At 41.9% G+C, this 24,408-nt stretch overlaps 1 protein-coding gene across 2 annotated transcripts in view; it reads left to right on the forward strand.

The window, feature by feature from the left end:
- The first annotated feature begins 12,557 nt into the window (after positions 1–12,557).
- The window catches only part of MSL2 (MSL complex subunit 2), a 31,702-nt gene continuing 19,851 nt past the window's right edge, over positions 12,558–24,408 (forward strand). The window contains exon 1 of one of the 2 annotated variants that reach the window (XM_004003317.5): positions 12,558–13,409. In XM_004003317.5, coding sequence (XP_004003366.1) covers positions 13,268–13,409 — 142 coding nt within the window. In that variant the 5' untranslated portion in view covers positions 12,558–13,267. Of the gene's footprint in view, positions 16,661–24,408 lie in introns of both variants that reach the window. The other variant, XM_042236753.2, reaches the window with a different exon arrangement.

Here is a 24,408-nt window from a genome sequence, read left to right on the forward strand (position 1 = left end):
GTAAGGTCTCTTCAGACAACCATTTTGCCTTTTTGCATTTATTTTTCTTGGGAATGGTCTTGATCACTGTCTCCTGTACAGTGTTAGGAACCTCTGTCCTTAGTTCTTCAGGCACTCTATCTATCAAATCTAATCCCTTGAATCTTTGGCAGAATAGGATGACATGCACTCCTGTTTTCCTGCAAGAACTCCAAAATTGCAACTCACTGCTGAACAACCATCAACAGGAGAATGTTAGATCCCTCCAAAAAAAGATACCCCACATCCAAGGGCAAAGGAGAAGACAGTTGGAGGGGTGAAGTCACATTTAGAATCAAACCCCATACCTGGCAGAGATGCTTGGAGGGCTCAAACAAGGCCTTGTGTGCACTAGGACCCAGGAACCCGACAGAGACTGAGTTAAACCTACCTTTGAGTGTTTGTGTGTCTCCTGAGGAGGCTCAGGTCAGCACTGGCTTGCTGTGGGTACAGGGGCTCTGGCTGCAGCAGACCTGGGACATGTAGCATGTAGCATAAGCCCTCTTGGAGGAGGTTGCCATTAGCCCCACCATAAAGCTGTCAAGCAGACAACCCACAAATTGCAGAACAATTGTACCAAAGAAATTCTCACACTGTTAATTAAGAAAGTTCTAGGACCCACAACAGACTTTTCAACCTGGGATCCAGCAAAGGGACTGAGAATCCCTAGGAAAGTTGATTTTGGAAGCCAGCGGGATTTGATGATAGAACTTCCACAGGACTGGGGAAACAGACTCTTGGAGGGCACAAATAAAACCTTGTGTGTACCAGGAGCCAGGAGAAAGGTGCAGTGTCCTCACAAGAGACTGAGCCAGACTTGCCTGTGAGAGTGTCCAGCAGTCTCCTGCAGAGGTGTGGGTCAACAGTGGCCTGCTGAGGAGTCAGGGGCACTGAATACAACAGCACTAACATAAGTCCTTTTGAAGAAGGTCACCATTAATGTTATTACCCCTACAATAGTTTGGCCTCAGGCCAAACAATAAGGAGGGAACACAGCCCCACCCATCAATAGACAATCGGATTAAAGATTTACTGAGCATGGCCCTACTCATCAGAACAAGACCCAGATTCCTCTACAGTCAGTCTTTCCCATGAGGAAGCTTCTACAGGCTTCTTATACGTATCCATCAAAGGGCAGACAGAATGAAAACCATGATCACAGAAAACTAACCAGACTGATCACATGGATCATAGACTTGTCTAATTCAGTGAAACCATGAGCCATGCCATGTAGGGCCACCCAAGACGCACGAGTCATAATAGAGAGTTCTGACAAAATGTGGTCCACTGGAGAAGGGAATGGCAAACCACTTCAGTTTTCTTGCCTTGAGATCCCCATGAACACTGTGAAAAAGCAAAAAGATATGACATTGAAAGATGAACTCCCCAGATTGGTAGGTGCCCAATATGCTACCAGACAAGAGTGGAGAAATAACTCCAGAAAGAATGACGAGACAGAGCTAAAGCAAAAACAACACCCAGCTGTGGATGTGACTGGTGATGGAAGTAAAGTCCGATGCTGTAAAGAGCAATATTGCATAGGAACCTGGAATATTAGGTCCATGAATCAAGGTAAATTGGAAGTGGTCAAACAGGAGGTAGCAAGAGTGAACATTGATATTTTAGGAATCAGTGAACTATAATGGACCGGCCTGGGCAAATTTAATTCAGATGACCATTACATCTACTACTGTGGGCAAGAATCCCTTAGAAGAAATGGAATAGCCCTCATAGTCAATAAAAGAATCCAAAATGCAGTACTTGGGTGCAGTCTCAAAAGTGACAGAATGATCTCTGTTCGTCTCCAAGGCAAACCATTCAATATCACAGTAATCCAAGTCTATGCCCCAACCACTAATGCCAAAGAAGCTGAAGATGAATGGTTCTATGATGACCTATAAGACCTTCTAGAACTAACCTCCCCCAAAAAATGTTCTTTTCATTATAGGGGACTGGAATGCAAAAGTAGGAAGTCAAGAGATACCTGGAGTAACAGGCAGATTTGTCCTTGGAATACAAAATGAAGCAGGGCAAAGGCTAACAGAGTTTTGCCAAGAGAATGAACTGGTCACAGCAAACACTCTCTTCCAACAACACAAGAGAAGATTCCACATGTGGACATCACCAGGTGGTCAATACTGAAATCATATTGATTGTATTCTTTGCAGCTGAAGATGGAGAAGCTCTATACAGTCAGCACAAACAAGACCAGGAGTTGACTGTGGTTCAGATCATGAACTCCTTATTGCCAAATTCAGACTTAGATTGAAGAAAGTAGGGAAAACCACTAGACCATTCAGGTATGACCTAAATCTCATATTTTTACAGTACCATATTGAAGTACTTGTCTCATTGCATTATAACTGTATATTCATTTCTGTCTTAGCTGCTAGACTAGAACTCCTGAGACTGTCTTTTTCACCTGTGTACTCATAGTGCCTATATTAGAATTACATTTCATGACTATATGACTCTCCACGGTAACCCTTCAAGGTAAGTATTTTTATCCCCATTTTATAGATGAGAAGACTAAAGCTCAGAGAGCTTGGATATTTCCCCCAAATCTACACAGTAAATATTGGAATAAAGATTTGTTCATGCTAATATCACTACCCCATGCCACCCCTCAAAACACAGGAATAACAAGAAGGTTTGGCTCAACTTCAGGTTAGAAAGCTTTTTTAAACTTTTTAAAAGTTAATTTACAGTTAACTTTAACTGTAAATTTAACTAAAATTAACTGCAGTACAGTTAATTTATAATTTGTGTTAATTTAGTTTCAGATGTACAGCATACATACATACATGCATATATAAAACAGGTTAGAAATCTTCATTCTTAGCCTGTTTTCTGTCTTTAAGTTGCAAATACCAAGTTTTTCCAATTTTATTGAGAAATCATTGACACACATAACTGTGTAAGTTTAAAGTATATAGCAAGATGGTTTTATTTACATATGTTGTGAAATGATTACGATAGGTTCAATTATCATTCATCTTCTCATATAGATACAGTAAGAAAAAATAAGTAAAAAAAAAGGAAAACATTTTCTCCACATGATGAGAAATCTTAGGGTTTACTCTCTTAACACGTTTCCTATTTATTATATATCAGTGTTAGTTATAGTCATCATATTGTACATTACATCCCTAGAGTTTATCTTATAACTGAGAGTTTGTACCGTTTGACTACATTTCTCCAATACTCTCTCTTCCCACCCATCGCACCTATTAACCACAAATCTGATATATTTTTCCGTGTTTTTATTTTCAGATTCCACATATAAATAAGATCATACAGTATTTGTCTCTCTGTTTGACTTATTGCAGACAGAGAGCATAATGCCTTCAGCATAACGCCTTCAGGGTCTGTCCATGTTGTCACAAATGGTAGGATTTTCTTGTTGTTTGTTTTTTTTAATGGTTGAATAATTTTGCATTGTATGTATGCCAGAGCTTCTATATCCATTTATCCATGGATGGAGAGTTAGCTTGTTTTCATGTCTTGGCTATTGTAAATAATGCTGCAGTGAACATGGAAGTGCAGCTATCTTTCTGAGTTACTGTTTTCATTTCCTTTGGATGTATTCCCAGAAGTGTGATTGCTGGATCATATGGTAGTTCTATTTTTTATGTTTTGAGGATCCTCCATACTGTTTTCCACAGTGTCTGTACAAATTTAGAATCCCACCAACAGTGCACCTGGGTTCCCTTTTTTCCTTACATCCATACCAGCATTTGTTCTTTATTGTCATTTTGATGGTGGCCATTCTAACAGATTTGTTGGCTCAGAGGTTAAAGTGTCTGTCTGCAATGTGGGAGACCCAGGTTCGATACCTGGGTCGGGAAGATCCCCTGAAGAAGGAAATGGCAACCCACTCCAGTACTCTTGCCTGGAGAATCCCATGGAGGGAGGAGTCTGGTGGGCTACAGCTCATGGGGTCGCAAAGAGCCAGACATTACTGAGCAACTTCACTCACTCACTCATTCCAACAGATTTGAGGTGATATATCATTGGAGTTTCAATTAGCATTTTCTCTAATGACTAGTGATGTTGAGCATCCTTTCATGTACCTCTTGACCTTCTGTATATCTTATTTGGAGAAATATATATTCAGGTCCTTTGCCCATTTTAATTTATTTTTATTTTTTTGCCCATTTTTAAATTGGATTTTTTCTTTTGTGTTATATAAGTTCTTTTTATATTTTGGATAGTTAATCCTTACAAGACAAATGGTTTGCAAATATTTTTTCTCATCCCACAGGCTGTCTTTTCAGTTTGTTGATGGTTTCTTCTTCTGTGCAGAGCTTTTTAGTTTGATATAGTCCCTTGTTTATTTTGCTTTGTTGATTGTGACTTAGATGTAATATCCAAAAGATCATTGCTGAGACCAATATGAAGGAGCTTTATTCCTACGCTTACTCCTAGGAGTTTCACAGTTTCTGGTCTTACATTTATGTCATTAGTCCATTTTGAGTTAAGTGTTGTAAGAAATTAATTCAGTTTCATTCTTTCACATAAGAGTATCCAGTTATCTCAGCACCATTTATTAAAAAGACTTGTCTTTTTTCCAGAGTATTCTTGGCCCCCTTTCCAAATATTAGTTGACCATATATGCTTAGGTTTATTTCTTGGCTCTCGATTCTGTTCCATTGGTTTAGTTGTCTGTTTTTATGCCAGTGCTATACTGTTCTGCAGAGAAGGCAATGGCACCCCACTCCAGTACTCCAGTACTCCATGGAAAATCCCGTGGATGGAGGAGCCTGGTGGGCGGCAGTCCGTTGGGTCGCTACAAGTTGGACACGACTGAGCGACTTCACTTTCACTTTTCACTTTCATGCATTGGAGAAGGAAATGACAACCCACTCCAGTGTTCTTGCCTGGAAAACCCCAGGGATGGGGGAGCCTGGCGGGCTGCCGTCTATGGGGTCGCACAGAGTCAGACACGACTGAAGCGACTTAGCAGTAGCAGCAGCATACTGTTCTGATGACTACAACTTTATAGTATAGCTTGAAATCAAGAAGTGTGATGCCTCCTGCTTTGTTCTTTCTCAGGAGTTCTTTGGCTCCTTAGGATCTTGTGTGGTTCAAAGATCATTTTTTAAGCCTTATTGTTCAGGAGTGTCTCCTAAGATATCTTTATATATCTCATTTTATCCAACAGATATACCCTTTTAGAAACAATTTCTGAAATCCCTTTTTTCCTGTCCCTAAGCAGTATGTGTTATGCCCAGAGTCCGAGTCCCCAAAACTGAGAGAATAAGATGTCCACAGCAATGCAAAAGCATGAAGGGGTTTTATTTCTAGCTCAAGCTAGGGCTCCTGCCACATTCAACGCAGTGGAGTGGAGCAAGGAGCTCCGAGCCCAGATTTACAACAATATTTATAGGTTTTAGAACAGAGAGTTGGCAAGGGCTGATTGGCTGCAGGAGTTTCCTAGTATTTACTAATCGGCTAATCTTTATTGGCTGCAGGGGTTTCCTGGTATTTACTAATTGGCTATTGGCTGCAGGGGGATGTCTTTTCGTCCTGATAAACTCAAACCAGGTTACAGGGAGTATGCTGATTAGACAAGTCCTGGCATCCGCGGGTATGACCTCACTGGGCAATGACTCAGCCTTTCCCGTGAATCCTACCTTAGTCCCTGAAGCCTATCATGGTGTTTGTTAGGTCCCAACAGTATGCAGGTCAGGAAGCAACAGTTAGAACTGGACATGGAACAACAGACTGGTTCTAAATAGGAAAAGGAGTAGGTCAAGGCTGTATATTGTCACCCTGCTTATTTAACTTATATGCAGAGTACATCATGACAAATGCTGGGCTGGAAGAAACACAGCTGGAATCAAGACTGCTGGGAGAAATATCAGTAACCTCAGATATGCAGATGACACCACCCTTATGGCAGAAAGTGAAAAGGAACTAAACAGCCTCTGATGAAAGTGAAAGAGGAGAGTGAAAAAGTTGGCTTAAAGCTCAACATTCAGAAAACTAAGATCATGGCATCTGGTCCCATCACTCCATGGGAAATAGATGGGGAAACAGTGGAAGCAGTGTCAGACTTTATTTTGGGGGGCTCCAAAATCACTGCATATGGTGATTGCAGCCATGAAATTAAAAGACATTTACTCCTTGGAAGGAAAGTTATGACCAACCTAGATAGCATATTAAAAAGCAGAGACATTCCTTTGCCAACAAAGGTCCGTCTAGTCAAGGCTATGGTTTTTCCAGTAGTCATGTATGGATGTGAGAGCTGGACTGTGAAGGAAGCTGAACACCGAAGAATTGATGCTTTTGAACTATGGTGTTGGAGAAGACTCTTGAGGGTCCCATGGACTGCAAAGAGATCAGTCCTGGGATTTCTTTGGAAGGAATGATGCTAAAGCTGAAACTCCAGTACTTTGGCCATCTCATGCGAAGAGTTGACTCATTGGAAAAGACTCTGATGCTGGGAGAGATTGGGGGCAGGAGGAAAAGGGGATGACAGAGGATGAAATGGCTGGATGGGATCACCAACTTGATGGACGTTGAGTTTGAGTGAACTCTGGAAGTTGGTGATGGACAGGGAGGCCTGCCATGCTGTAATTCATGGGGTTGCAAAGAGTCGGACACAACTGAGAGACTGGACTGAACTGAAGCAGTTCCCTTTCTCATTTCACATGGCAGCAATTCCAAACTCTCATCACTCTCTCGATGAAATTTTCTTGCTACTTTCCCTAATATTAAAATTCTGAACAATCAAATTTAGGACTAAGGCTCATTTAGTCCTACCTTCTTGACTCAACCTGCTTGACTAGAGAACTGTCTCAATCATGTAATGCTAAACCCTGTACAGTAAGTTGGTGGCCCTGATACTAGCAAATTTCAGGTAGTACCATATGCCATATGGAACAGGTGGGAATTATAAAGAGATATAAATTGTCCTAAGACAAACAGGGATCTTCGATAATGTCCACGTGAAAGCCCCCAGAGACAAATGGGCTGTGTTCCAAAAATTCAATTTTTAATTGACTGTTTGGGATGCAGAACACGTTTTCCCTTAGAAACAATGCTATGAATAATTGCAACTATTCTCTCAGGGAAGTCTACAGAAGCTTGTTTAACCCATAGTGTAACAGAAATATCTGCTAAGATATTTTAGATTTGCAACAAGTGCATCCCTAAATCCTTACCACTCTGAATTGTAAATTAGCTGTTTACATAGCTGCCACCCCAATAAGACTGTGAACTCTTTGAGGGCTGGAAACTGTTGAATTATTCATTTTTGTATTTTGAATGCCTGGCATATAACTGGCAATAAATGTTGGTTGCATAAATGAATGGACAAATTTAATAGGCATTTGAATAGTGTTAAAAGTGTCTTAAGGAATAAAAACAGTAACATTTAGTGGGTACCTTAATATGTGTCTGGCACTGTGCTAGTCGGAGATGACCAATAAAGCAGCTGCTTTGCTTAGGCTAGAGTTAGAGATGAAGAAACTGAAGGCAATTTTAATATTTGAGATATAAATAGGTGCTGGAGTTGCTAAATAAATGTTTTGGATGAAGTGAATGGGTATATGTATTGATTTGGAAAAATTTTCATTGAAAAATAACAGAATTTGATATGCAAAGGGATATGTGTCTTTTGAAGGGCTACTTTTTTTAATAAATATTTATTTATTTGGTCATGCTGGGTCTTCAGCTGCACCACTCAGGATCTTTGGTTGTGGCACGTGGGATCTAGTTTCCTGACCAGTGACTGAACCCTAGACTCCCTGCATTGGGAGCGTGCATTCTTAGCCACTGGACCACTAGGGAAGTCTCACTGAGGGGCTACTTTTGAGGAGGAGATAGGTATGACCACAGCTAAAGAGGAGCAGATGGAAGATGAAGTTTAGTAACACAAAGGAGTGGATGGAAAGAGCAGGATTGGTTTTGATTAAGCTCTGGGCTTAAGTTCATCTGGGTTACTGTTCCTCATAAAGTGATATTTGCTCTGGCCAATCTTCAAAGACTTCTTGTGAGTTATATTAAGCTATTATCACTTTCCATAGATGGAGGTTAATTGGATTGATTTCTTTCCACAACAGTAGATGAAGCACTTGTTAAAATTTGGTAGGGATGATTTTTCAGTGAGCCTAGGCTGCTATCACACAAAACCATAAACTGAAACTTAGTGGGTTAGACAATATTTATTTCTACAATTCTGGATGTTGAAAGTGTGAGATCAAGGTGCCAGCATGATCACCTGGCAAGGGCCCTCTTTTGGGTTGAAGATGACTTATGTCCTTGTTGTATTCTCACATGACAGAATGAGAGAGTTCTTTGGGGTTCTTTTCATAAGGGCACTAATCCCATTCATAAGGGCTCTATCCTCATGACCTAATTATCTCCCAAAGCCCTACCTTCTAATACTATCACACCATAGGTTAAGATTTATTTATATTAATTTGAGTTGGGAACTTCTCTGGTAGTGCAGTGGATAAGAATCTGCCTGCCAATGGCAGGGGACACGGGTTTGATTCCTGGTCCAGGAAGATTTCACGTGCTTCAGGGCAACTAAGCCCTGAGCCACAACTACTGTGCTCCAACTATTGAAGCTCATGTGCCTAGAACCTGGGTTTCACAACAAGAGAAGACACCCCAATGAGAAGCCTGTGCACGGCAATGAAGAGTAGCCCCCGCTTGCCACAACTAGAGAAGGCCCCGCATGCAGCAAAGACCCAGAGCAACCAAAAATAAAAATAAATAAAATTATAAAAAAATATATAAATTTGGGTTGGGGAGGGGGACATAGACAGCCGATGGTTACAGGAGAGAAGGTACTGGAGCAGAGATACTAGACAGTTAGGGAGAATGCATCCTGGGAAGGTGAGAGAGGGAATATCATCTCCAAATAGATTTTGGTTTTGGAAGGAGAAGGCAGAGGGAAGAGGGTGAAATAGGAAGAGGAGAGAAGGCAAAAACTTTCATAATTTTGTAAAGGGCTTAACCCCTCAGAAAATCCCTTTGACTTATTGCCAGCTTGATCTTTGTTCACTGAAAGGATAACTACAACTCCTTCTGCATTAATTTTATTGTCCTCAAAGTGCTAGATGACTATCAATAAATACTTGTTTATTCCTAGTGTTTCAAATCAATCCACACTCTGGCTTTACTAAAGATCTGAGAAGTGACATTGATCGAGCTGAAGTAAGAACTATCTTTAAAATTATAAGACATTTTATGTTTTTCTCCAAGGAGAAGCAAACATTTGTCCATGCCTATTATTCACCACACACTGTACTGGGGTGTTTACTTACATTATCACATTTCTAGTAATTCATCATTATTTTAACAATTACTGAGTAGCTATTATATGTCAAACCCCGTGCTTGGCAATGATGATAAAGGCAGAGAGAGAAGAGCCGGAAAACTGCTCTTCAAATGGTTCTAGCATAATAGGGAGAAAATAGGACTAAACCAACAACTGCCACTTAGTGTGAGAAATGCAGTCAAAGAGGTAAGCCCTTGGAAATCTTGGAACATAGAAAAGGGGAGCTTTAATTCAAAATGGATAGGAAAACGATAAGAAGAAGGAAACAAGTATTTGTTGTTTGTCTGAAATGAAAATTTAAGTGCCAAGAGTCTAAGGAGCCATGACTAAATGTGACGTGCTATCCTTGATGGCATCCCAGATCAAGAAAGGAACATTAGGGAAAAACTGAAGAAATAGGAATAAAATATGGATTTTACTTAATAATAATGTATTACTATTGGTTCATTGATTGTGACAAATGTATAATACTGTTACTAACAGAGGAAACCGGATGTAGAATATAGGAGAACTATCTGTACTGTCTGTGCAATAATTCTGTAAATTCAAAACTTTTCAAATAAAAAGTTAAGTAATTTTTAAAACTGGCATTTTATATTTTTGTCAGATCTGGCAACCCTAACAGTTTTACTTCCAAATAATAATTAAACACAAAATATGAAAAAAATTACCTTGATAGTTTAAAATTTAAGTTAAATATGAATTCTCCTAAATATTTGATCCAGGCACTTCTTTTAATATAAACAGTTCATTTGTTTTCTTTTCAGGCAAACTTCAAACAAGTAAATAGTTATTATACAAGGTTATTTCAGTGTAGAGATGCTTTGCCATAGCCTATCAGCATTTGCAACCAATTCAAAAGCTAAAAAAGAACTGCCTCTTCTTTCTCTTTCACACACACTCACACATGAACCATTAATAGAATTATTCTTAATCTGATGTGCACATCTCAAGAGATTTTTAAAAATCCGTTTAAAAATCCTTGCGAAAATCAGCAAGGTTAAGGCCTTGCAAGTAATCACTTGTCTAGGGTCACCGCTAACTTGTACTGTCTGAATGCAAACAGTGCTGATTATTTCACTCTCCGTGTTGGTCCTCTGGGGAAGGACAACCTGTGTGTTGTAGAAGAACTTGAGTCTGGAATAAAAATAGAACTGTATATTAAAACACTTTCATTTGAAGGTGAGCTTAGAAAAGATTTCTTATTTAAGACAAAAGGAAGACCAGACTTTTAAAAGAGAATGAATTTTATAAACTATTTGTCAGACCAAATACATTTTGCACAGCTTTGTTTCACAAAATTAGGAAAATAGATTATTTTTAACACTTCGTACTAATAGTATGCTAGTGCTTCCAAAGAAAATGTACCTGTCCTCAAATGGTAATAGAATTTATCAGAGGTTATATGGGTTCTCTTGATATCTTAACTCTTCATTTCTACTCCAAGTGGCAAGCTTCAAACAAAAATGTTTTTGTCAGAAAAGATTTACATACGTCATAAATCTTCGTTTGCAGACATGTTTAGAGCATTTACTAAGCGCAAAAAGTTATGTTGAAGAGCTTTGGTGTATCCAGAGATAATGATTCCTACGCTGTTTCTATTTTTAAAGACGGTTTGTTCTTTTGGAGGGGAGGGGAGTCAGACGTTAAATTAGGGTTTTGTTTTTACCTCCGTGACCTTGGTCTCCTGCAAAAACAGGTCAAAACTTTCTTTAAAAAACAGGTAATACTTTCAAGGATTTGGGTTCTAAAGCAGGACCATGGGTTCTTATCTGTTCATACAGAGAGCGAGGTCTGTTTAAAGAAAAAGAGATTCGTTTTGTTGTTTAATTGGATTCCTGTGGAGAGCTCGGTGCCCTGGAAGGCTGGGCTGCTCACGTCCGTCGTCCTCCAAGCACTAGAGAAAGAGCCCGCTCTGACGGGCAGAGAAGGAGGTGGGTGCGGACACCACCGCTTCAGACGGCCTGATCCGGCCTTAGAGGCCTCAGGGTGCCGTCGACGCGGGCCGCGGCCCCAAAAGAGCCCACGCCGCCCGAACGCCCGCTGGGCGCGCAGCCACGTCGCTTGCCACCTCCCTTCTGAGCCGGGCGGGTGCAGGCGAGCGGCGGCAGCGCCCTTTTGGCCGTCTGGAAGCTCGGTTCCTGGAGAAAGGCCGCGAGGGCGGGGTTTGGGGCGGTGCGGCGCTTTCTCCTCACCTCGCGGTCAGCCCGGGCGAGGAGAGGCCGCATGGGGCCAGGGCGGAGCGTCACATGGCGCGACCCAGTCGGGGCTCCGCGTTGGCGGACACCGAGGAAGCCGTGTAGTGCGGGAAGCCTACAGCCCACACTGGGGAAGGATGGGTCAACTAACGAATGTTTCACCACAGCCCACACGCCTAAGAGGGAATTTGAGAGCGCCTGGGGGAGGGGCGGGGAGCGCAGGCGGTTCACCAGGAGCACGCTCTGTACAGAGAGCAGTAAAGTGGGGAGTCAGGCATGCGCAGTGAGCTCAGGGTGGGTTGGCAGCGGGGAGGGGCTGGTGTGAGCGGGCTGATGTGTTTATCCGGTTTTCTGGGTGGGCGCTCAAAGCGCACGCGTCAGGGCGAAAGGCGGCGGGGCTGGGTAGTGGAGTGCGCATGCGCCCAGCGAGCCGGTAGCTCTGGGAGGGTGTGGAGGGGGCTCTGAGAGGAGAAGCAGGGGAAAAGGGAAGCGAAGGGAAAGGAAAGGGCGGGGGGAGGGGTGAGAATGTGGTCTGCGCATGCGTGCGAGCACTAGCGACGACGGCGGCGGGGGAGTCTCGGGGATGACAGTGGCTTTGCCCGTTGGGGTAACGGTCGTCGTCGCCGTCAGGGCCTGAGGCGCCGCACAGCCCGCGGGATCCATTAAGGCCGCAGCAGCCCGGGCCCTACCGAGCTCGAGTGGCGCGTGGAGTCGGGGTGAGGGCGGCGAGGCACGGGGGGAGGGGCCTGCGGCGGGGCCTTGCTGTGTGCGCTGGGCGGCGGCGGGGCCTGTCGGTGTGAGCGCTCGCCTCAGCCGCGGCCGGCCGGGCGTCGTGGGCGGTGGCGGCCGTGGTGCTTGGCGGAGGAGGCGTCCGTGTGTGTGGCGCGGAGAAGATGGCCGGGCAGTGAGGGGGCGGCGCTTGCGCCTGGTGACCTCGGAGTGAGCGACTGAGGAGCGAGGGGCGCCGCCGCGGCCCGGCCGGGCCTGCTCCCCGCCCCCTCCCGCCGCCGCCGGCCCGCGCACTTCCTCCCCGGCCCTCCCCTCTCGGGCGGGGGCCTCCCCTGGCCGCTTCGCCACCTCAGGGAACAGCCGGGCTCTAACCGCCGGGGCGGAGAGTCAGGCTCAGTCCGGGCCCCGCGTCCGATATGGAGAGAGCGGCGGCGGTCTCCGCCAGCCGCAGCAGCAGCGTTCGCCGCCGCCGCGGCTCGGTGCACTAGATCCAGGAAGCCGACGCCCGCGCTGCCGTCCTTGCCGTCGCCGCTGCCTCCGCGCCGGGCGCTGTGATGGAGTAAGGGCCCCGCAACCCGTGAGAAGCGTGCCCGCCCCTCGGACCGGGCCGGGGCCTGCCGCCGCGCCCGCCAGCTCGACCACAGGAGGTGCCTCCGCGTCCAGGGATGCAGCTCGAGCGCAGGCCGCCCGCCGAGCCGTGGGGCTAGACTGAGCGCCGCCTCCGCCGCGTTCTGCGCCCCGCGGCCGCCCGGGACGAACTCGAACGCTGGTTTCTCCCTCGCTTTTTTTTTTTTTTCCCTACTCGGTCTGCAAGTCTCAGGGACGGAGGAGGGGCGCCAGGGCCCCATGTGTGGGAGGATTGCTTCAGCTCCACAAACTTGTACGGATTTTGGTTACTGGTTTGGCCAGAGGTTTTGCCCCGATTTCCTCCGAATTGTTACAAACTCGCCGTTGTTCCCTGGCTGCTTACAAAGTTGGATCCGGAATTTCTCTTCACCCGGGAGCCAACGGTGTCGAAGCGTCTGCAATGAACCCGGTGAATGCTACTGCTCTCTACATTTCCGCGAGCCGCCTAGTGCTCAACTACGACCCCGGAGACCCCAAGGCGTTTACAGAGATTAACAGGCTCTTGCCTTACTTCCGACAGTCCCTCTCGTGCTGCGTTTGCGGTGAGACGCTTTTTATTGTTCCCTTTTCAATGTTGGTTAAAAAAAAAAAACCTCTGGGCGATGGTAACAGGAACGGTTTGACGGCCGGGTAGTTTGTATTAAGCTTTTGTTATTTGTGCCGGAGTGCAAGGTCTTTAGTTTTGAAACTCGCCAGAGGACTTTTGCCTGGCATTTGGGACAGAACCTTCTAAACCGCCCTGTACGGCGGCCTCAATGTTCAAAACTGTTTAATTCGCCTTAAGTCATTTCTGTACCATTTCTGGTGGTGGGTTTCTGTTTTTTTTTTTTTTCCCCCTGAAAAAGGGGAAATCATGCATGCTGCTGCCTTAAAATAAATTTTTTTTTTACGCTTTCGATAACAGAACTGACAAAACACCTACCTTGGTTAAACCTGGTTTAAACTTGTACATGTGGCGTGTTTGCATTTCTCCAAACGTGTTAGGTGTGGACGATGGTATAGCGGGTGAACTCGGTGTGGAACTTTCCCCCCAGGTTCTTCTAATGCTTTGACAGCTTGACGGTAAGCGATGATCCAGGGCAGACTGATGGTAATAAGTGCTTCTTGGCTGGTGGGGTTTTTACAGGATTACGTTTTCTTTGGCTTTACTATATCGTGGCTTGGTAGAAAGTGATTTTAGGTGTTTTTGTTCACGAAGTATTAGTTCGTGCTGGGCAGGATATTTTCCAAGTTATTTTTGAGAGATGAAGTTGCTTAACATTAGTGTTTAAATAATGGTAATGATTTGTGATTTTTATCGAAGTGATTGAAAGTTATTTTTCAATAACACACCGAGACTGAAAACTTTAATATAAAGGAAAGGGCAGCTGGCAAAACCAAAACAAAATAGTAATACTCCACATTCTTATTTCTCCAAAACTTCTGAGATTTTGTTGATCCACTTGTTTAGTCAGAATTTGAGAAATTCAGTCGTTTCAGACTTTCACTTAAAGAGAGATTTTGCGACTGTAGTGGCTGAAGGGAGAAATAGTATTCATCTGAGATTCAGCATTTTCTGTATAGCTCTGGAGCAAAGCACTGAGGAGGGTGCAGAAAAGGTGAAGAGGTTTTTTTTGTTTGTTTTTTTGTTTTTTGTTTTTTTGCACGTCAGGTCCTTAATACAATCTCATAGACGTTTAAGTAACAGTGTTCGAATGTGATTAAGTGCTACGCTGACTGGTAACGGAGACTTAACCCTTATAGAGAAGCAGTTGCCCTGGGTAAATAAGTTAACTGCCCCCCCGGACCTCAGTTTCTTAACGTGTAAAATGAGAGCTTTGGGCTAGATTCACAGTTTGCTTTCTGCTCTTAAAAATAGAAGAATTTGCTTGATTTCAGCGTTCTATCCCACCTCATTCTCCCTCTTTTTTGTATGGAGTACTTTATTTTATGCCTTCACAGCTTTTGATAGTTCGTGGAATGAGGAGATGGGGCTGCTGTAACAACTTTTTACACAAACTTTTCTGGGAGTGGGGATTGCTACTGTGGTAATGTAGAGGGCATAAGCCAGCCCATCCTGGCCTGCTAGAACTGCAATAAAGAGTGATGTCATAATCCAGGTAACACTTGAATATCTGGTAGGTCTCCTTTTTGAAAGATAGAGGGAACTTAGCTCTCTAAGAGGGAAATGGTAGTTTTGAAATAGTGTAGGTGCTTGGCTCTTATCAGTAGCTTCAGGACAGTTGTGATCTAATTGAACATTTTCTAGAGTCTAACCTGGATTTTAAAAAATGTTATTAATGCTACGTTAGAACCTTTTTTTAAAACCAGTTTGACAACTCAAAAAGAAAGTTTTCTGACATTGGGGCTTGGTAATAATTCCTTTTTCAAATGTCTCTTTCCCATCATTCTATGGGAGAGATTTGTGGGTTCTACTTTGCCTTTATAATTAAGTAGCTGGCATAATATTTCAGCATTATAGGTGTAGGTTCAGTTTTTTCCCCTTATCTCTTTGGATGTAAGTCTGTGGTTATCAAGAGATGGGAAAAAAAAATCTGTTATTTGAATTCAGATCCAACATTTTTCATTTTTGTACCAGATACTATCCTAGACCCTTTCTTCTTAGCTGAAAAGTAGTTACTTCAATTAACAGGGCATGTGCAGTCTTACTTAATAAGGATAAACAGATATGTAAAAACTAAGTTTAATTCTCTTGGTGCTTTAAATAGGAAGTTTGTTTCAATAGGTCCTTCAGTGTCTGACCCAGTCCTACCTTTTCAGCTTTGTATTCAACTGCCCTCATATATCATTTCAGTCAGTTTAGTATTTTTGTCTTTTCAAATGTACATACCTTATGACTGCCTCCTCTTTTCCCCACCTTTGCACTCTGAAGTTCCTTCTACCTAAAATATATTTTTATTCTGTATGGTCTAACTCCCTCCTCAGTGAATTCTTTGTTCTAATCACAGGCACTTTTAACTCTTAAGTTTTTGTACATTTTTGTGTTCCTTCTGCTTCATTCTTTCCTATCCAGTGACTTGCATGTAGGTGTTTATGGCAGACTCAGAGGAAGAAAGTGAGGAGGTAGGGAGGTAAAAAAGATCTATGAACTTTGCAGTTAGGTACAAATCCTAACTTTGCTACTTGCTGTCTAGGCACATTATTTTAACTTCTCGCCTGAATTTCCTCTATGTACAGAAGGGGATAGTTATGCCTTCTTTAAGTTTTGTTTCTCCAAATCTGTGTTGTATGTGTTTATTTTTAAGGAGGAAAAGCCTTTTGAACCCATGAGAACAAGTGTGTGGACTTGCTGTCTGGCTTAGTATCCTACTCTTGCAGAGAGGTAGAGAAAGGTAGGGGGAAGTGAGAGATTGAACCATCAGTTCAAATATTGTGAGTGAGTGAAAGTTGCTCAGTCGTGTCCTACTCTTTGCGACCCCATGTACAGTCCATGGACTTCTCCAGGCCAGAATACTTGAGTGGGTAGCCTTTCCCTTCTCCAGGGGATCTTCCTAACCCAGGGATTGAACCCAAGGCCTTTGGCATTGCAGGCGGATTTTTTTTTTACCAGCTGAACCACAAGGGAAGCCCGTGTGAATATTGTGAAACCTTGAGTATTCACTGGAACTACAGGTTTTGTTATCATTGTTCTTTGAAATGTTAATAAGCTGATTATCACTGCTTGTTTTTCAGTTGCTTTGAATGTTTAAACTTTCTGAAGCTTCTGGTGAATGGCAGTGCTTCATAGCAATGCTCCAGAGAGTTATTGTTGTTTCTAGGCCACAGAAACAGTGACCAGACAGTACTACTGCAGGTACTAATTTTGTGTCAGTTTTTTCCCCTTGTTATAAATGTTGAGCTTTATTATTTTGTCATTTGTCTTGAAGTATGTAGAATTTACTTTTGATGGCATGAGACTTCATAAATTCTAAGGATTTTAAGTTTTTTGTTGAGCTTTTAAGTCCTCAAATGGTGTAATAAGTTTGATATGTTAGAATCAAATACTGTTAGAACTGAAAGGACAATATAAGTGAGTGGAAAAATATTACTCTCTGACATATTTGGAGTCCTGTAAATTAATCATGGTCACATCTCTACTCAGGGACGTGAATATTTCCCTGATGTTTTAAATTCTAGAAATGAAATGGTTTTGGCCTTTACTGAATAGTTGTGAAACTTTTGGATATCCAGTTTCTCATTTATAAAATAGAAAGGGGCTGGAGAAGAGTACCAGTGACTTAGGCTGACCAACTTTTTGTTTTGAATGTTATAGTCTTAAATCTACTGTTACTCACACTGCATTACAAGGTAGATGGTTCCCTGAGGGTGAGAATCTTGCTGGTCTTGGTCACCTCTGTAGCCCTGCACCTGACAGTTACTGGCTCAATGGGTATTGTTAAATGGATGAAATTACCGTTAAATAGAACAAGGTTCAAAGTAGGAAGGATGTGCTCTCAGAATAAAGTGTATGCCTTAAAATTAAATAGGTTTAACTTTATGAAAGACAACTTTCATTTTCCTTATTTGTCTCATTTTGGCATTGTTTGTGGGACCATGTTGGAATTAGTGCAGTAGATGATTTCAAAAATCTCTTTCAGTTCTGGAATTCTGATTCTTGAAGCAGAAACACTTTGTCTTTTGACTGAGTAAACAATTTATAAATAGCAAGAATCTTCTAAAATGAAGTTTGAACATGTAGCCTGGAGTGACTTATTTTAAACTATCTTTTAGACAGTGGCTGAAATAAAAGCCATTTGTATAATGTAAACATTACACTAATTTTTAAATTTTTAATTAATTTATTTGGCTGTGCAGAGTCTTAGTTGCAGCCCATGGGCTCTTCCATGTTTGTTGAGACAGGCGAGATCTTTGGTTGTTGGCCTGTAGGATCTAGTTCCCTGACCAGGAATCGAACCTGGGCCTCCTGCATTGGGAGCACGGTTTGCCACTGGACTACCAGGGAAGTCCCTATACTAATGTTTTATATTTATATTTGTTTCAAGTGTGAGTTCATTTGATACTGTATTTTTCTTGTACCTAAAATCACTGTAGTAAATTTTTTAAATTTTAAGCATATAATATAAATATTAAACTTAACCACCTTAACTTTTTTATTAAAAGTTAATTTTTGGCTGTGTTGGATCTTTGTTGCTTCCCCTGGCTTTATTTTTGGTGAGTAGGGGCTAGTCTTCATTGTGGTGTGCGGGCTTCTCTTGTGGAGAATTGGCTATAGGTGAGTGGATTTCAGTAGTTGTGGCGTGTGGGCTTAGTTGCTCCAAGACATGTGGAATCTTCTCAGACTGGGGATCAAATTTGTGTCCTCTGCATTGGCAGGCGGTTTCTTAATGACTGGACCACCAGGGAAGACTGTTAACAATTTTTAAATGTATAGTTCAGTAGTGTTGAATATGTTTACATTGTTGTGGAACAGGTTTCCACAACTTTTTTGGTCTTGCAAATCTATGCCTGACAAGCAGCCACCATTTTCTTTCTTCCCCCCAACCCCTTGTAACCGCTGCTGTACTTTCTGTCTTTCTGAATTTGACTGCTGTCACTGATTCCTCATATAAGTAGAATTATATAGTCTTATACTTGTCTTTTTTTTGACTGATTTATTTCACTTAGCATAATGTCTTCAAGGTTCAAGCATCAGATTTCTTTCCAGCTTTTGGCCACAGCACCTGTGGGATGGTAGTTCTCCCACCAGGGATCAGACCCACCCCCTTTGTGTTGGAAGCACAGAATCTTTACTACTGGGCAGCCAGGGAAGTCCCAGGATTTCTTTGCTTTTTAAGGCTTAATAATAATTCTCTTGTATGTATAGCGCATGCTTACTTTATTCATTCATCCACTGTTGAATGTTTGAGTTGCTTCTACTTCTTGACTGTTGTGAATAGTATTAAGAGCATGGGTGTGTAAACAACTCTTTTGAGACACTGCTTTCAGTTCTTTTTGATGTATATATATCCAGAAGTAGGATTGCTGAATTGTGTGATATTTCTGGTTTTTTTTTTGAGGCACTCCATACTGTTTTCTAAAGTGGTTGTACCGTTTTACAATTCTGCTGGCAAAACAGGGTTTCCAGTTAGTTTCTCCATGTCTTTGCCAACATTTGTATTTCCTGTTTTGTTGTTGAATTTTTTTTTTTTTAATGGTAGCCATCCTGATGGGTGTGAGATGATCTCTCATTGTGCCTTGTATTTCTCTGGAGGTTGGTGATTTTTGCATATACTTGCAATTGTATATCGTCTTTGGAGAATCACTGTTTTTTTTAAATCTTGCAAATCTTTTATTTTGCTTATAAAGTCTTTATTAATTAATTAGTTATTATGTTCTCAGTGCTGGAATAAAAGATGAATTAAGACATATAGCCCCAACCATATGTTACTCAGTGATATGGGGAAGACAGATAAGTAAACCAGCAATTATTGTGTGTTAGAGGCACTTATATCAAGTCTCAAGCATTATAATAGAATACTCATGTTAACTTTGTCACACATGTAAAAACCTCAGAAATTAATAGAGTGGTTCCCACCCCCCCCCACATGCCTCACCCCCAACTTGTTTTTGAATAGCTGTTTGGGTCAAAGTTTGGGCAACCCTGATTGGGGTTAAAGCAGAATTTGGTTTATCAGTTTTTTCTTGGAACTTAAGTTTGCCTCTGATCTGGGAAGAAATCTTTGCTCAATCATCCATGTAACTCTTCGCAACTTTTTCGATTGTAGTCTGCCAGGCTCTTTTCTCCATGGGATTTTTCAGGCAAGAATACTGAAGCAGGTTGCAATTTCCTCCTCCAAGTGATCTTCCCAACCCAGAGATCGAATCCATGTGTCCTGTACTGCAGCTAGATTCTTGACCACTGAGCCATCGGGGAAGCCAAAGAAAATTATTTAGTATTATGTTTTGGCAGATACTCTTATTTTAGATATATTTACCTGCTGGGTTCTTTCCCTAAGAAAAACCTCCTTTTTACAGTTTACCATTTTAGTATTCTAAAATTATTTCTAAAATGTTAGTTCCTACTTGGTTATGTTTGAAAAGTGAAAGTCTCCCAGTTGTATCCAACTCTTTGTGACCCTATGGACTGTAACCTGCCAGGCTCCTCTGTCCATGGAATTCTCCAGGCAGGAATACTGGAGTGGGTTGCCGTTCTCTTCTCCAGGGGATCTTCCTGACCCATGGATTGAACCCAGGTCTCCCACATTGTAGGCGGATTATGTTTATGGACAGTGAAATTGCCTTAGGGAAAGGATGCAATATGCATTTTTGTGGATGCTGAGTGAGAGTAGCTTTGATCCACAGTCCTTTGTCATAAGATAAAACCTACTGAAAATGTAGTAACGGTTCAGGGCAGAAACAGTATGGTACTGTAAAATTAAGCAGCAGAAATTGTTTCAGTCTAGTAGGATCTAAGGGTTTCCCAGGTGTCTCAGTGGTAAAGAATTTACCTGCCAAGCAGGAGATGCAGGTTTCATCCCTGGGTCAGGAAGATCCCCTGGAGAAAAGTGAAAGTGTTAGTTGCTCAGTTGTGTTCGACTCTTTGTGACCCAAGGACTGTAGCCTTGGGCTTCTCTGTCCATGGAATTCTCTAGCAAGTTATACTGGAGTGGGTAGCCATTCCCTTCTTCAGGGAAGATCCCTGGGTCAGGAAGATCAGCTGGAGAAGGAAATGGCAACCCACTTCATTATTCTTGCTTAGGAAATCCTATGGACAAAGGCGCCTGGGAGGGCTACAGTCCTTGGGGTCTCCAAGGGTCGGGGACATGACTTAGTAACTAAACAGCAGCAGTAGCAGTGAGATCTAGGAAGTTTGGGACTTGAGCTGGGCTAAGAGGAATGGTGAAAAGTGAACATTTTCAACAAGACTTAAGAGAGAGAACATTTAGCTTGTTTAGGATGCAGAAAATCAAGTTTATTTCTAATGAGTCCTTGTAGGAGAGCCCATCTGTGACCCATAGTGGTAACTCAGGGGCCTTTTGTGGGAGGGAACCTTGATGTCAGGCTAAGGAATTTGACATTTACCATATGTCTTGTTCTTTTTCACAGTGTGTTCTATAGGTCACCAAGTCAAAGCCACTGAAAGAGATTGTTAAAATACAGATTCCTGGTTATCAGACTGATTGAATTGAAATCTCTGTGGGCAAGGCCTTGTAATCTGCATTTTCCCCCTCCCTCCCAGTATGGGGAGCAGAATTTGGAAATCCCTATTACCTTCGAGAAATATTTTTAAAGTAGGAGAGTGATGTGATCGAAACTTAATTTTAGAAAAGATTAGTTTGGGGATGGAATTTAGGATTGATTATTGGAGTAAGGTGAAATTCAGTTAGAAAGAATAATGTGTTTCCTTGTTATAGAGGCCTGAATAGTGATCAGAGTGAAGAGGCAACACTCTAAGATAATGCAAAGGGAAAATTTTGTCCTCTTTATGGTTATAACATTTTAATTCTTTGATATATACTATAGTATACTTTGTTTTTGGCTAGGCATATTTCACTGTGAATGGGCTGAATGGGATATTTCCTCCCGTTAAATTTATAAAAGTACTAAATTTTACAGATAAAACCTGGCTTGTCAGGTACTCCGGAGAGGTTTCAGTTAAGATAGGAATTAGTGGAGAAGGAAATGGCAACCCACTCCAGTACTCTTGCCTGGAAAATCCCTTGGACAGAGGATCCTGGTGGGCTACAGTCCATGGGGTTGTAGTCGGACACGACTGGGCGACTGACACACACACAAAATCGAGGAGATACTTGATGGTGCAGTACGCTTCATCTACTCTCCCATCTCCTGCAGGCAGCACCTGGGAGGCAAGATGGCTCCTCCCCACCCCCCACCCCCAGATCCCTTCTGGAAGTCTTGGGGCCTCAGTGCCTGCCAAAAGCTGCTGCTGCTAAGTCGCGTCAGTCGTGTCTGACTCTGTGCGGCCCCATAGATGGCAGCCCACCAGGCTCCCCCGTCCCTGGGATTCTCCAGGCAAGAACACTGGAGTGGGTTACCATTTCCTTCTCCAATGCATGATAGTGAAAAGTGAAAGTGAAGTCGCTCAGTTGTGTCCAACTCTTCACGACCCCATGGACTGCAGCCCACCAGGCTCCTCCGTCCATCTGATTTTCCGGGCAAGAGTACTGGAGTAGGGTGCCATTACCTTCTGCCTTGGGCAAATAAAAGACTAAGTTGGTTACTGGCAAAAAAAAAAAAAAAAAAAAAGGAATTAGGACCAAGTGGGCCTGAGGAGAATGAAGAGAAGGATGAAACAGTAATGATTTGATGATGCCTGGGAGTTGGGACTAGTGAGGAAATATTATTGGAAATGTGTTTAGAAAAGGCTAAAATTGAAACACTTTGATTTTGTGCCCTTTCCTGGAAACCTTGATTTTAAAAATGACCTTATATGCTTTTTGGCATAGTAAAACAAACAATATAGCTTTTGACTCCTGGGGTTGTGGTTTTCATTCCCTCAAATTAATTTGAACATTCAGTCCTTTTTTTTTTACACTCCTTGTTTTCATTACATTGATAGTATACCATCATTAATTGGTTAATGCTTTATTGTATTATCTTCTCTTGGAGTCCACCTGGCTATTTTAATGTATGATTTGATCTGTTTTTGTGAGTTCTGATTAAATTTTATCTTTTATTTTAAAAGATAGTGTTTCAGAATCCTTATTGTAATTTTTATTTTTCTCTGTGTCCCCAAACTCGCCTTTGAGTTTTCTTCTTATCCATTTAGTTTATGTTATTGTCTTTTCTCTTTTAAAGATTACTTTTTGTTGTTTCCATGTCAGGAAATTAATTCAGATAATTTTTTCACTTTAATTACTGTATGCCTGGCCATTTTCATCTTTTCCCTGTTCTGACTCCATAATATTTTAGCAGAATCTTTCTTGTTCATTGCCTTTCTGCTCAGAAACATCTGGCTTTGTCAAGCTATTTTTATCTAGTTTTATAGCCTGCATATTTTGCATATGTTGATTTTAGTTTGTCTATTAATTAGCAGTTGCCCTTTAAAAAAAGTAATTATATTTCTGGCTGAGCTTGTTCTTCATTGTTGCAAGGGCTTTTTTCTAGTTGCAGCAAGCAGGGGCTACTCTTAATTGCAGTGCATGGGCTTCTCATATCCGTGGCTTCTCTTGGGTTGTAGAGTGTGAACTCAGTAGTTTTGGAATGTGGGCTTCCCCACTGTATGTGGGATCTTAGTTCCCCAGCCAGGGATCGAACCCATGTTCCCTGCTTTGGAAGGCAAATTCTTAACTAACCACTGGACCACCAGACAGGATCACCTTGAAGTTTAAATCTCTGTCTCCTTTTCTCCCAGGTGGCACAGTGGTAAAGAATCTGCCTGCCAATGCAGAAGATGTGGGTTCAATCCTGGGTCAGGAAGATCCCTATCATAGGAAATGCAACCCACTCCAGTATTCTTGCCTGAAAAGTTCCATGGACAGAGGAGTCTGGCAGGCTACAGTCCATGGGGTTGGAAAGAGTCAGACATGACTGAGCTACAGAGCACGGCATATACTCCTGTTGTGAAATTTGGGACTCTGTCCATATATAATATGGGATTATAAAATTGGAAGGGAGCATTCCAGTTTAGGTATCCTTGTGATGGATTTCTGAATCCCCTCCACAGTTAATTAGTTGGTTGTCCAGCTTATGAGTCAGCTTTTTCAAGATATGACATAAGATATGACTGGCATATTCTTTCCACCAGAATGTCTGAGTGTCTCAGGGATCTTTTAATGATGTCATTGAGCTTGCCAGTTCAATTTTTACATAGATTTTACATGGAAGGTTATTCTTCCTAATGAGAATTAGACAGAAAGATAAATTGTAAAGCCATTTTCTTCACATCAAATTATCCTTTCTGTAATATTCTTGAAAATTCATCCAAGCCTTTTCCTGAATACCTCTGGGGTAGGGAGCTAAATTTTACCTCTGCAAAATAGTCCTATCTGTTTTGAACCATAGAATTCTAATGTTGGGATCTTGAATTATTTTGTGAAACCGTATCTGGATAAGAATCAGTGTTGCTTTATCTTGTTTGGCATTTGGGATAGTTATTGGTTCACGATGTTTATGGTCAATTAAAGCATTTTCATAAGTTGGTTGATGGTGTTGTTTAGATCTTCTCTGTCATTACTGATTTTCTGTTTTGTAAATTTTTAAGAGATATTGTTATCTCTAGCTGTGATTACGGATTTAGCAGTTTCTCTTTGGAGTTTCTGTCAGTTCTTGCCTGTGTATTTTGAAGTTCTATTTTTAGGTACATAAAATAATTCTGAACATATGGAATATAGATGAGATATATAATGTAATAGTTATAGAATATAGTTGATCAGTATCAAGTTGATTTTTAATATTCTGGTCTAATCCTGTCATCTATCATTTCTAGTTATGTTGCTGTTTGGTTTTTCTGCTCTGCATGGGTTATACTTTTCTGCCTTTTTTGCATACCTAGTTAATTTTTTAAAAAATGTATTTTTGGCCATGCCGTGGATGCAGGATGTGGGATCTTAATTTCTCTATCAGAGATTGAACCTTGTGCCCCTTTCGATGGAAGTGTGG

The sequence above is a fragment of the Ovis aries genome, chromosome 1, assembly GCF_016772045.2.
Source record: "Ovis aries strain OAR_USU_Benz2616 breed Rambouillet chromosome 1, ARS-UI_Ramb_v3.0, whole genome shotgun sequence".
Taxonomy (NCBI): Eukaryota; Metazoa; Chordata; class Mammalia; order Artiodactyla; family Bovidae; genus Ovis; species Ovis aries.